The 13,283-nt window shown below is 40.9% G+C and overlaps 3 protein-coding genes across 6 annotated transcripts; all 3 read left to right on the top strand.

The window, feature by feature from the left end:
- The first annotated feature begins 306 nt into the window (after positions 1-306).
- Positions 307-1,733, top strand: smim7 (small integral membrane protein 7). The gene is made up of 5 exons (XM_062450525.1): positions 307-442; positions 715-756; positions 848-906; positions 976-1,066; positions 1,241-1,733. Exons 1-5 carry the CDS (start codon positions 417-419, stop codon positions 1,254-1,256), a joined length of 234 nt encoding a protein of 77 aa, XP_062306509.1. The 5' UTR covers positions 307-416; the 3' UTR covers positions 1,257-1,733.
- Positions 1,734-2,472: 739 nt separating this feature from the next.
- On the top strand, positions 2,473-6,850 carry LOC134011166 (mediator of RNA polymerase II transcription subunit 26-like). Of its 4 annotated transcripts, none has more exons than XM_062450656.1 (4): positions 2,473-2,615; positions 2,796-2,903; positions 4,254-4,328; positions 4,414-6,850. In XM_062450656.1, the coding sequence occupies exons 2-4, from the start codon at positions 2,832-2,834 to the stop codon at positions 6,082-6,084; spliced, it is 1,818 nt and encodes a 605-aa protein (XP_062306640.1). In that variant the 5' UTR covers positions 2,473-2,615; positions 2,796-2,831; the 3' UTR covers positions 6,085-6,850. The 4 variants fall into 4 exon arrangements, with proteins under 4 accessions (XP_062306640.1, XP_062306638.1, XP_062306637.1 ...); XM_062450654.1 differs by having other exon boundaries at positions 4,251-4,328; XM_062450653.1 differs by having other exon boundaries at positions 2,516-2,615; positions 2,754-2,903; positions 4,251-4,328.
- Positions 6,851-7,557: 707 nt separating this feature from the next.
- Positions 7,558-13,245, top strand: slc35e1 (solute carrier family 35 member E1). Its single transcript, XM_062450691.1, has 6 exons — positions 7,558-7,932; positions 8,725-8,795; positions 9,332-9,469; positions 9,775-9,900; positions 10,227-10,472; positions 10,687-13,245. The coding sequence occupies exons 1-6, from the start codon at positions 7,605-7,607 to the stop codon at positions 10,921-10,923; spliced, it is 1,146 nt and encodes a 381-aa protein (XP_062306675.1). The 5' UTR covers positions 7,558-7,604; the 3' UTR covers positions 10,924-13,245.
- Positions 13,246-13,283: the final 38 nt, after the last annotated feature.

Below are 13,283 nucleotides of genomic sequence, written 5' to 3'. Positions count from 1 at the left end.
GTAGCCTAGGCCCATATATTTCATGTAGCCTATGTTTCATGTAGACTATTAGAACTAAGTTCTAGCTTCTGTCTTCTTTGTCGTATCCAGAGGTTATTTGGTCAATTAATGTTGTGTCATTTGTAGCACTCGAGTCGTGAAGAATAATTTGTTTACTCCGTTGGACGTCTAGGGCCGACAAAAATCGAATATGTTGTACTATTCTGATTTTACCAAACATGCACTTCCAGGAGGAATGTTTTTGCTGAACAAACCGGCTTCCTCATGTAACGCTTAGCGAGAAAGGCTCAGACGAGCACCAGAATACTGCACTCCTATTGGTCAAAGCAAAACAAACCCAACTGCTATTTGTCCATTTTTGACTACGTTTGCGTATACGGAAGTGCTGTTAAGTGTCTGGGTCTGATGGTGTCAAAATGATTGGGGATTTCTTGATTTTTGGGTAATATTTGCGATCTTTTATGTAATTTTTTGGTGAAGATTAGATGACGAGCTTGTTACCTCAATGAAAAAGATCCCTCTTTAACGACCTAGCCTATGATTAGGTTAGCCATATCTTTTTGCTAACCAGCTATTGAACATGTTAGCCACATTCTATCTAGGCTAGCGAATATTGATGTCATCTTTTGGTTTGTCCACAACATAGGGAGTGTGATATTATTGGACTGTGTGAAATATACTTATACATATTTCTGACTATGTATTCATTTTAAGGACCCTGCTCATGAACGCTGGTGCTGTGTTAAACTTTAAGCTGTGAGTAGCCTGGTGTTTTATTCTTTTATCTAGCTGGCTTTAAATTATCAGGTTGGAAATAAAACAGTTTGGCTTTCGTTGCTTCTTGCAGGAAGAGAAAGGACACGGGAGGTCACGGATTTGGAGATGAGCCTAGAAGACCAACGACAGGTGTGGTATGATTGTTTAATGGGATTGTATGTAACATGTTGTACCTTCTCTAAATTGTACAATCTCTAGGTGACAACATCAGGGAGTTCCTACTCAGTCTACGATACTTTCGGATCTTCATTGCATCATGGAATATCTTTATGATGTTTTGCATGATTGTGTAAGTATCTGTTATTGACATCGGATTTTTATTTAATAATGGCGAGATTTTGCAATTCTTTGAGATAATGGGTTAAATGTTTCACTATTTTCAATGCTCATGTTGGTGTGCCTACCAAGTTCTATAGCTGAAGTATGCTGTTTTTAAACTAACGATTCCTGAAACATTTTTCAGATTATTTGGATCATGATCACCTTTACTGACGAGGCTTTCCCAAAAGAGAGATGACACATCTAAATTACAGATCTATTGTGGGGATTGGATATATTACACTATTCTGTGCATTTTCCTGCTTCATTATTCCCTTGCCTGTTGCTTTGTAATATATCACAGTGCACACAAATATATTTGTGGAATTTGTATGTGTAGTCATTTCCTGGACTTCTTATTTGTTACAACTCTGAATAGTCATTAATGCTAACAAAAGGAATGTTAAGTTCCTGTTTGGCTTATTCACAGTCATATCCAAGTTCATTAATTTTTATTTTGTCTTCATGTTCTGAACATAGTAGGATAATAACAATAATGACCTTCTCATATTGTTTTAGCCTTTTCCATGCAAAGGCTTAAGCAGTCAGACTTCATTGTATAGCCTAAATGCACCAAAGGATACTGTTTCGTTATCCATGGTCCAGTTTTGTATAATAAACTTTTACTCTGAAATCTATATTCACTTATGTCTTCATGTCAGCTTTCATTAAACGCCAAACCATTTTTTGTATAAAATGTTCTAACAGAATTATGATAGTACGGTACTACTACCAATACATACTACGCTACACGTGGACCATACATTTGTATTGCTCATCTAGTCATTGTATATCTTAAATAAATAAAAGTACTACCATGAGCTCCAGCTCATAGTACTGTGTTCATTGTGCTTTCAATGCAGTTATGATGTGCGTGGTGCTTTTAGTAAATGCTTCTCTTACTCCTCACTAAGGTGACCAATAAAGCGTTATTTGAGTGTTCCATTGCAGTTTAATCTTCCTTAAAGGTGGGGGTGACGGAAGGAAACCTGGGCAAGTATTTAGTTATGGAAACTGTCCCGTTTCCCAAAATGCTTTGAGAGACCGATTCAAAAGAACGTATAGAAAATTGGTTGCCAGGTTTAGCACAAGATAAAAAAAAATGTGAAAGACATTAATAGATAAACCAAACCGTACTAACGCGCAAACCCCAACTTTCTCCGAGTCTGAACAAAAAAATGTAATGGGAAAATGCCAAACATAAAACATGATCGAATCATGGGTAGCTTTATCTGATTTATTCTAATAATCAGTTAAATGTAGCATCGCCTTGTCTGTTTACCAACAGCGCTACATGATAAGCATATCTCTGACATAAATTAATTTATGTAAAAATGTAGATGTATACATATTTTTACGTTTTGAACTGACCATGTCGGTAATGCTACCAATAAATGTATGGTACGGCCGGGGGTTTCAGACATTGTTCGCGGGATACTATACACAGAACCTGGCAACCTTGAGTGTGAGGGAGATACCGATGGTTGAGAAAGGCCAGACCGCAGGCTACTGCCGAGAAGGTAGCCGAACGCATGAGCGTTTGGAGAATCTGTTTCTCTTTATATCTTTATCACGCTGAACTTAACAACCGCATGAACTAACAACTATGCGCCATGTAAACATGGGGCTTGATTTACGAGCGCATTACCTGTCCATAGGCCTGTAAGTGTCGACGGTCAACCACCCGTCTCTGTCTTTAGAATCTCCTGTCTACTGATCCGCGCCACTGCCAGGCAATGACAGCGGCTACGGCAACTCCGCAGCAAATGAGAGACCGGCTGCTGCAGGCCATCGATGGCCAAAGCAATGTGAGTAGTGAGTAGTTGTGTGAGTCATGTATGTTGCTGTCTAGCTATGTCTTTTCTCTCACTCTCCACCATAATGTTTCTCGCAACGAGGTGTTGACTCAAAGTTAGCGGTGCTACTAGCAAGCACTATAACTCGCTGAGGTGAGCTAGCTAAGTTAGCTAGATAGCTAGCTGTAGCTAGTGCTAAGAATGCTCTAGCTAACTAAATAATATTACTGGCTTGCAAGGTAAACACCTAGCAGGAATAGTTTCTTGACAATCTAATGATCTTTTAAGTTTATAAATGACTAACATTTGCTGTATATCAACGTTATTCTGGCTATTTAGCAGCAGAAGTAGTGTACTTTCTAACGGACTGTGAGCTTGAAAGCATGTAAGCTAAATGATGGCTAGCTATCGTTATAGCTAACGTTAGCTGCCGTGTCGCCATGGTCCTTGTTAGCTAACGTTAATGATTAGCTAATGTTAGCAGGCTAGTTGGTGGCACCTGCAAGGACCTGCCCGTCAACGACACTCCTCAACACACCAAACACATTTTGTGTAAATTTAATCTGACGGAAATCTCCTAAACGTATACATATATACAAAATGAGGCAAGTGACTAATGCTAATAAAGCTGTCAATTGCTTTCGATGCTTAGCTAACTTGTTGGTTACATTCCTATCTGGCTTGTTAGTGTAGTGTAACTGTTTACCCTTCCCCCAATATACTTTGGTATAGACGCGCTACCATGTCTTAGCTATATTCAACCCAGCTAGCTAGCCAGCAAGCATTAAAAGAATACAGAGCAGAAATCAAAGCTGTATGAGTCATGCCCATTGTGGACATCCAGCTGTTTCATGAAAATGCCGATCTGACACTCCAGTCTCTTGATGTATGTTTGACCTGTAAGCTAAGATGGACATTTTAACGAAACACATATCTTGCTTGATTTAGGGATAGGACAAATGTGAGAGCCCAATTGACCAAATGCATTTTGTGCAACTGCACAAGTCCTGACACCAGATTTTCTCCGTTCTATCCGATACATGTTAGTAAAAGGCCTAGATCTTGCTAAATTAGAAAGAGGCATTGTGACATGATGTGTTTCACAATGTTGGACTATAATTTCAGGCCTAAGACTAATTATTGAAAATTGTATGAATGTTAAATTTGCATGCGCTGTCATATCGAGTCTGAAACTACAATCGGTTGGCAAACCCAGTATGTGACAGCTGCACATCTGAAAGTTCATTCAAATTCTGCATGAACTCTTAACATCCAAAGTTCTTGAAGGGGGGGGGGGGGGGTTTGTAAAGCAATTGAAGTAATGCATAATTTTAACATGAGTCCTTGTGTACTTTCCAGCAGATCTGCAACATGGTGGCCGTCATGGAAGTCATCTCCTATTTGGAGAAATATCCCATTACCAAAGAAACACTGGAGGTAGGGCTGCAGTATGTTTGCTTTGTAAACTGATCGTTTGTTAATTGTTGGGAGATTCAAAACCTTCTTTTGAAATTGTTTCCAGGAAACCCGTCTAGGCAAACTAATCAATGACGTAAGGAAAAAGACGAAGGATGAGGACCTCGCCAAGCGGGCCAAGAAGCTTCTGCGCAACTGGCAAAAGTTAATTGAGCCGGGGCAGAGCGAGGTGTCATCTAAAGGGCACTCAAACATGCCAGGCTCTGCCAATGGTGGCACTTACCCCTGCCGAACAGACATCTCCCCTCCAGCTGCCACTCCACCATCAGGTAAAACGGTCCCAGAGCTCAAGAACAGAAATGACTTCAACAACTGTTACTCCCCCAAAACTGAGAAGTCAGCTAACCGAAAACGGAAAGGGGAGCAGAGGGATGGACAGCACTTGCCAGTGAAAATTCCAAAAACAACTGCCAATGACAAAGTGCACAACTCCTCTAGACCAACCAATGGAATCATAGGTGGGCCGGAGGCTTTTACGGACATGTTTGATGTTCCGTCGGACAAAGATATTGTCGCTGAGCATCTTGAGAGCGACAGACTAAACAAAATCCCTGTCAATGCTGTCAAACCTCACCCCAGTTCACAAGGACTCGGCAAACCTCCTAGCACTTCTGCCTTGCTGAAAGCAGCAGTGTTGCAGCAGCAGGCCAGATTGGAGCAGGCTGCCTCGGGAGGAGGGCATTGCCAACCCAAGAGTCCTCGTTCCTCCTCGCATAGTCCTCGAACTTCCAAGCAAGAGTTGGTTGCAAGGCAACCTGCACTCTCTGCGCCCAAAGTATCAACTCTTTCAAGTCCCACTCAGAGCACCACGTTTTCTGGGATGGGGTCCTCTCCTTTGCCTTCTCCACAGCCTTTAACCCAGTGTGTCCAGGTATCACACCCGGATAGGCCTCCCATTGCCGAGTCCTCCTTTCACTGGGAAGGACTGGCAGACTCAGACCCACACCTTCAGCACAGCAATCGCATATCTGTCTCTCCTGGAGAGACTCTGCACAACTCCAAATCCTTGTCACTTAGCAAAGGGGTTAAGATTGAAGATGATGATTCTGTGAACATCACAGGGAAGAAAAAAAGAAATAAATATAGGCCTAGAGACTACACTGTAAACTTAGACGGGCAGCCCACGGAAGAGAGCACAAAACCAGTCAGGTTAAAAGACCGAAGACTTACATTTGACCCTGTAACTGGGCAGATCAAACCATTATCCCATAAAGAGTCTTACCAGGAGTCAGAGGTCACACCAGCGCCTGTTCCTCTAGAGCCTCACAGGACCGAACCACCTAAGCCAAGCCCCTGTACACAGAATCTCCCTGTACCCCCTAGTCCCTTTCAACAGACTAACTGGAAAGAGTTGTCGAGGAACGAAATTATCCAGTCCTACCTTAACCGACAAAGCAATGTGCTTACGTCTTCCGGGGCTCAAACTCCTGGGGCACACTTTTTCATGACGGAGTACTTAAAACAAGAGGAAGATCATGTCAAAGAGGCCAGGAAAAAGCATACGTTGGCACCGACTATCCAAGATGCACAGTTACCTGGAGTCGACAGAGAGGTTACAAGTGAAGACCTTGTCAGAATACACAAAGAGCACTGGCCTGGGGTTAATGGATGCTATGACACTAAGGACAAGTGGTATAATTGGACAGAGTGCATATCCTTAGACCCACATGGGGATGAGAGCAAGTTGAACATACTACCATACATCTGTCTGGACTGAGAGTTCCTTTCTAAAGAGCGGGAGCTAAGTAGCCTCCATGAGTACCTCAACGAGAGAGAAAGGTTAAGACTATGCAAAGGCAAGTTTTCAGGTAGAGAGCCAGATGTGGTCACTCCTTTGCTGCTTTCCTTTGTTGATGTTAGAGAGGCTTCGGGAAGTAGGCCACCAGTAAAGGTAGTGACGGATCAGTGTTGGGTGGGAGGCAGCTCGGCTGTGGGAATCACAGTTCCCTCATTTCCTTTCGTGTGACATGGGTTAGGCTATGCATTATCTGCCAATGTTTAAAGGTGCCTAGTAACTTGAAGTAAGCAATGTGTTTGGCGGGTACAGTACAATCTGGCAAGTGAAACAGAACAGTGTGGTTACCATGTATGAACTTATTTATCTTGACTTTTTCTTCTTCACTTTGTTTGTTACATACATGTGCAGAAATGTCATTGAGAAAGAGACCCATTTACTTAGCTCTGCTTGTCGGAAATGGTTAACCTGTGTTCTGCACAAACGTTTTGATTTCTTCCTGCAGTATTATCATTCCATACTGCCATACTGTTTTCTTGCCCGGGGGCCTGAACACCACATTAAAACATCTTGCAAAATTACTTTTGGAAATGTGATCTAGAAGCAGCATTTTCCTTTTATTTGCCTTTTCCCACTCATGTTTTTAGTTTGTAAAATATGAATTGAAAGGCAACACAGATAATGCTATACAACATTGCAACTTTGTACTGTGAGGAAAACTGAAAATAAATTGTTTATATGCTGGAAATATACTTGTTACCATTCCTTTAGATATTGTTTGCCTTATGGAAACCTGTTTTCCCTAAAACAGCCTTAGTGAATGTACAGAAATTAGCCTTTCATATTCTGTTGAATACAGATGAGAAAATATTTGCTACTTAGTCCTTCAATTGGACATGTTGGTATGTGTTAATAAATAAAAAAATCAGAAATTGTGAGTGTCTTCAGTGCACTTCATATGTATTTTGGTTATCACTCATCTATCTCAATGTTCTATCCATGTTTGTCCACTGTATAGTACTTTTATATTGAAAGAAAATGTTTAACGTTTCTCAGTAGCCTTATGTATGTATGTATGTAGGCTGTCAATCGTAACATGCAGGTGAGAAACTCCTTCCATGAGAAACCAGTCAACAAAAGGAGATCTATAAGGAGGCTTAACCCTTTCTGAAACTAACAAACTAATAAAACAGAAATTCCCCCCTAAAAAGCATGATGGCGTCAGACAAAATTGTGTACGTAACAGACTAACTGACCGCATGGCAATCCGCACATGAAAAGGCAAACGCAACTGCATCTAATACTATTGACTATCTGTAAATCATAGACGCGTAATACAGGCCACAAATATGTTTTCAGTCTAACCAGACTTCTGTTTACTGGGCTGGTACATATCTAGTCGGCAAGTGACGCAACTATCCAATCTAATCGAAGTAGCCTACGTTGCTCCACGTCTCAGTCCTGGCCTCACTGCCACACAGCCGGTGACTCCAAACTGGAAGATGGCTGCGGTGGAGCGTCCCCCAGTCAAAGAAGGGGTTCGGATTGCTATGCTATGCGTTTGTTGGTACACAGTTAGTTCAGGTGGCAATGTTGTGAACAAAATCATTTTGAATGGATTCCCGTATCCTGTTACTGTCTCGCTCTTTCATATCTTTTCAATCGTCGTCTTTCTTCCACCGTTGTTGCGGGCATGGGGAGTACCTAAAACAGAAGTACCTCACAGATACTACCGATGGTACATTCTCCCATTAGCTTTTGGGAAATACTTTGCATCAGTATCAGCACACTTCAGTATATGGAAGGTACCTGTTTCATATGCACATACTGGTAAGTAGCAGAAGTACATCTGATTCTAATCTTAGGCCGCCTGAAGCTTGGTTAGCTAGCAGCAGTCCGACTCAATACTAGCTGTACTAGCTAGCTGTGTCAAACCGTCTGTACTGCTCTGTTGTGCTTTGAAACGAGTGTGCGCCAGCTGGATTGCTAGCCAGCGACGACCTCAATTGCTTTCATGTGCTTGGCATTTGAAGGCATGTTTGAGTAATTGCTAATTACTTTGGGCAGGTCGGTTTATTTAATTAAACATGCTACCAAGATCTAGCTGCTAGCGTCTGCTAGCTAACTAGCCAGGTTGGATAGCTAACCAACCTGTTCGGGGGAGGGGCCCAAGCATTTGTATCATGCAGTGTAACACCTTGTTTCATCTCTCGAGACTCGTGGACTAAAGATCATTTTAGCGCTGGCAACAGACGAATCTTGACATTACCTGTCTAGTCTTGTTGAAAGTGACAGGAGTTTCTATTTAGTATTTATTTGTTTGATATTTTACCCTCAGCAACCAACCTGACTCACTGCAGTATATTTGCTCGCATGATCGGTTTTACCTATATAATGGCGACTATGTAAATATCAAATGCAAACTTTGTGACGTGGCACATGCGCTTTCATGCCTTTCTGGCGTAATTTTCATATCTGAAGCTATGTAAACAAACCCAACGGTATTCCTACCGTCGTAGAGATCATCTCTCTAACCCTCATCATATCCTCACCTTGGGTCACAAAAAGTATCAGTTCATTCATCAATCTGACACTTTCTGTTGTTTCTGTCCTTTCCTGCAGTCAAAGCCACGATGCCAATATGGGTTGTGTTGCTATCAAGAATTATCATGAAGGAGAAGCAGACAACAAAAGTAAGTAACACCCAGAATGCATTGTGCACTTGTTGGTGTATGTGACTCACCTGGAATGCTTTGCCCCATCTGTGGTGATGTGGCACGGTGTCGGTGTGGGCAGGTCATATTACCACTCTTCATGAGCTTTGTAGAGAGTAATGTCCTGCCTCCTTGGCAGAATTGGGTAATCTGGTCAGTTCTACTTCCTGTTAAAACTGCTGCTTAATTATTAACAGTGAAACTTAGTTTGAGTTTGCTGGATGGGCAACTTCCTACATAGGAGGAACATTTTTATCCTATGTGCTATTATAGGACTAAAAGAGAAAGGTTAGATCCCTGTGTCCTCATTTCAAACATAATTACATGTAGCCAAACTGTGCTAAATGATGAAATCTAGAAACTAAAGTGTCTAAAAGAAATAGTTTCACATAAGTACGGTGTAGTTTTAGGTTTACAGATATTAGGACTACAGATTGCAGGACAGAATAAACTGCCTTTCTACCTATCCAAGGCTGACCCTGACCTGCTTTCCTTTGTGGCGACTCCTATTGCAGGTGTATGTATCTCTCATTCCTATCATTGGAGGAGTACTGCTGGCCACCGTCACCGAACTATCCTTTGATATGTTGGGGTTGATTAGTGCCCTGGCGGCCACTCTGTGCTTCTCTCTGCAGAATATCTTCTCCAAGAAGGTAAGCCTGGCTTCATTGCATCATAGTCAGAGATGTTGACTCAAGATGAGGGGATCCTACATTGGTTTTTGTATGGTAGAATGTAGGCTGTGTATGCTGTCTGGTGGTGTGACTTTCAAAACCTCAATAGACTCAAATTACTGGCTGTATCTTGGAATCCCATTAGTCACGCTTTCGCTTTAGAAAAGGTGTTTTATGACTTCCTAGTTTTCTGTCCCAACTAATTGGATGCCGGGTGTTGCGGCGAGCACAGGACATATTTGTTTCGGCAGTGACGTGAGGAGTCACCATGTATTGCTTTTCAGGTGTTGCGGGATACAAGGATACACCACCTGAGGCTCCTCAACATACTGGGCTTCAATGCAGTCATATTCATGCTTCCTACATGGGTTCTGGTGGACCTCTCATCTTTCCTGGTGGACGGGGATTTGGTAAGTAGACTGCATGTGACATAACATGGGTTCTGATGGAAGGAAGGAAGGCGGGAGAGGATAGAAAGTAAAGAAATTAAATTTTGCCTTAGTTAGAACTAGGCCCTTATGATCCTTGGTTTTCCGGTGTACTAATTAAAGCTCCAGTTGCATGTCAATGTGGATAAAAGGTTGCCAGTTCGATTCCCAGCCGTGTAAAATGATGTTTTGTCCTTGGGCAAGGCACTTCACCCTACTTGCCTTGGGGGAATGTCCCTGTACTTACTGTAAGTCGCTCTGGATAAGAGTGTCTGCTAAATTACTAAATGTAAATGTGTTTCCTCTAGATGGACATGTCAAACTGGACCGGGACATTCCTCCTCCTACTGGTCAGCGGCTTCTGTAATTTCGCCCAGAACGTGATCGCCTTCAGCATTCTCAACCTGGTCAGCCCCCTGAGTTACGCCGTGGCCAATGCCACCAAGAGGATCATGGTCATCAGCATATCACTTCTGATGCTGAGGAACCCCGTATCCTCCACCAACATCATGGGCATGATGACGGCCATTGTGGGGGTCTTCCTCTACAACAAGGTGAGTGCCTCTGAAGTGAGTGCCCTCTACCTGATACTTTTATTCACATCCGAATCAAAACATTTATTCTTATACCCACCCCCATACACAAGTTTGTAGATTCTTTATATTATTCTATATCTTGCATTTCTCGTCTCTCATATTCTTAGGTGTTTGTTTATTCTGTATACATTTTCGCGCCTCTAAATATGTCTCTCGTCTGTTCTGTCTACAGGCAAAATATGACTCGAACCAGGAAGCCAAGAAAAAGCTTCTGCCTGTCTCCAAGCAGGATATGATGTCATTTGATAACTTGGGACTGGATAAGACTCAGCCCAACGGGTCAGTGCCTTTCTCCCAGGGTTCAGAGCTGCAGCACGGCCGCAGCAATGTACTCACTGACCACTTCCAGTACAGCCGACAGGCCTATACGATGAACTATGGTAATAACAACCACCAGTATGTAGTGTAGGTTGTGTTGTCCTCTCCGCCCTCCATGGACATTGTGTGCTGCGTTGTCCTGGAAACCTTCTACAAACCGTCGTCAGAGAAAAGTAGTGCTGTTGAAACGGTGCATTTTCTTTTCCCCTGTTTTTTTTGTTTTTGTTTGCAATTGTTTTGTTTTTTTCTCTTTTTCAGATCACAAAGTTATCTAGTAATGAACTCAGTTTAGGAGGTTTAGAAATACTTAACAGGTTTTGTTTATGGAGTGAAGCATTACTTTTTTTTGTTTTTGTCTGTTTGCAAAGGAAGGGATGTTCTTCTTGTTATAACTGTGAGAACTCTTAAATGTGGGAATGATTGTGTTTATACCCACAATGACAGTTTCTGAACGAATATGTTGTGCTTAACATATACTGTGTATCAAAGACGCTGAATATCCATGTGCATACTGTTTTGTGAATCCGTCTTGACCTCAATTGCCCCAACCATGACCCAAGAATCTCAATGCTGCTGAAATGTCAGTACCCCTGCATTTCTGTCCAAATATGAATTAACTTTCTTGGTAGGATGTTTGCTGGTGTACTGAAATGTAGACCTATGTAATAGTAATGAGGATGTTATGGAAAGCACTTGTTCCACTAATTATATCAGTTTGCTAGAAAAGTACAAAAGTAGATGGGTAAAATGTTTTTACATAACAGATGTTCTCTGAGTACTTCTTGCGCATTGATTTGATAACCATGTTCTGTCCCTTTTATTTTTAGTTACATTTCTGGACTGCAGAATAGTGTGGGATAGGCCCTCCTAGGTCAAATAATTGCTACATGAATTCCCAGCTCTTATATAATGCCAGCTTTGCCCTGGAGAGGCCACACATGTTCTCACTGTTGTCTATGATTCTATCAAGTAAGAGCATAAAAGTATCTAGCTATTTATAGATGCGTCATAATCCTAATTAAGTTAATGCATGTGATTCATTTTTCGTGCCAATCTTCAGTGGACATCAATGCTGTGTTTTATGTGCAACTTTAGATTGAAATGGCCTCATAGGCTTAACCCTGACAAGATTGCTTATTTTATCTCTATAAGATTTCCCCACTCTGTTGTCATTGTCACAGTCTAAATTATTTGTTGGGTCTGTTTATTTGAATGTGTTGTGAAATATATTTGTGCAATTTGATCGATCATAGTTTAATTTATGTTGCTCCCAACAGAAGGAGAAGGCCTAATTGTATGTATTGCAATACACATTTGACAACTTTGTTTGGGCTTCAACAAACTTGTCTGGGAACAAAATTTATATTTATGATGTTTAATTTGCACATAAACTGTTCACATCTTCCGTATTGTTCACCGTGTACTGCATAGTACATGTTTGTTTGCACAGACACTGATCTCTTCAAACGTTTGCGCCAGGGTATGCTTTTGAGGAAAAATAGTTTTTCCTGTACAAAGACTAAAACAAGATTAAAGATTAAATAAATGTGTCAAGGTGAATTATCCATTGAGATCTGCAGTCTTAATCTAACCGGTAAAATGGTCTGAAGTTTCGGAAACCATATCAGTTTGCGGCCTGTCAAGACACTGCTGTCATTGTGGGGAGGCAATTGGTCTAGTTGTCCTTTATCCTTTCGGGCATTTAAGTTGGTTTTGTTTGTTTTTTTAACACTTTTTTGTACTTTAATTATGAAAATGTATTTTTTCTGAGAGTTTTGAAATAGCAGTCATTGAGAAATGCACATCTTCTAAGCCTATACACCTCTTGAGTTAAATAACTAGATTTTGCATTGGTATTATTACTTGAAACTTGGTCAGATTCTTAATTGAAAACACTTAAACTAGGAATTAACTTTGTCACTCTTTTAATTGGGTTTGTTTAGATTTCACTGTTGTCTTGACTTGCCAAATGAAAAGAACTGATCTATCTGAATGAAATGCAGAACATTTAGGTTTTTGTTTGACTCATTTTTAGGATTATTTTTTCATGCAGTAGCACAGTGTTGAACACAATGTGGATTGTGTTTACGTTAACTTGTACAGTAACATTATTGTCATCTTGAGCTAAAGTAATCTTCAGCTATAGGTAAGAAATGTTGATTTTTGGGACTTGTCTAAGATGCCATTTACTGGAATGTACATTTGTAAGCCTGGTGGTTTGCTTTGTAAAAGTTGTATAAATTCAATTTTGTGTGTTAAAGGATCTTGAGAAACTGAATTTTTACTGAAACAATGTTTATAGATTTTTATTTATGTTGTCTAGGTACAGAACATTTACACGGTCTCCGTCTGCTTTGGTTTAGTGAATACTATTTTTAAATGTCATAAAAAATAAATGCATTGTGAAAAATGACAGCTGACTTGTCTACCGTATAAAGTAAAGTGACAAAA

The sequence above is a fragment of the Osmerus eperlanus genome, chromosome 24, assembly GCF_963692335.1.
Source record: "Osmerus eperlanus chromosome 24, fOsmEpe2.1, whole genome shotgun sequence".
Taxonomy (NCBI): Eukaryota; Metazoa; Chordata; class Actinopteri; order Osmeriformes; family Osmeridae; genus Osmerus; species Osmerus eperlanus.
Note: the sequence above shows the minus strand (reverse complement) of the source record. Positions and strands in the feature narration are given on the sequence as shown.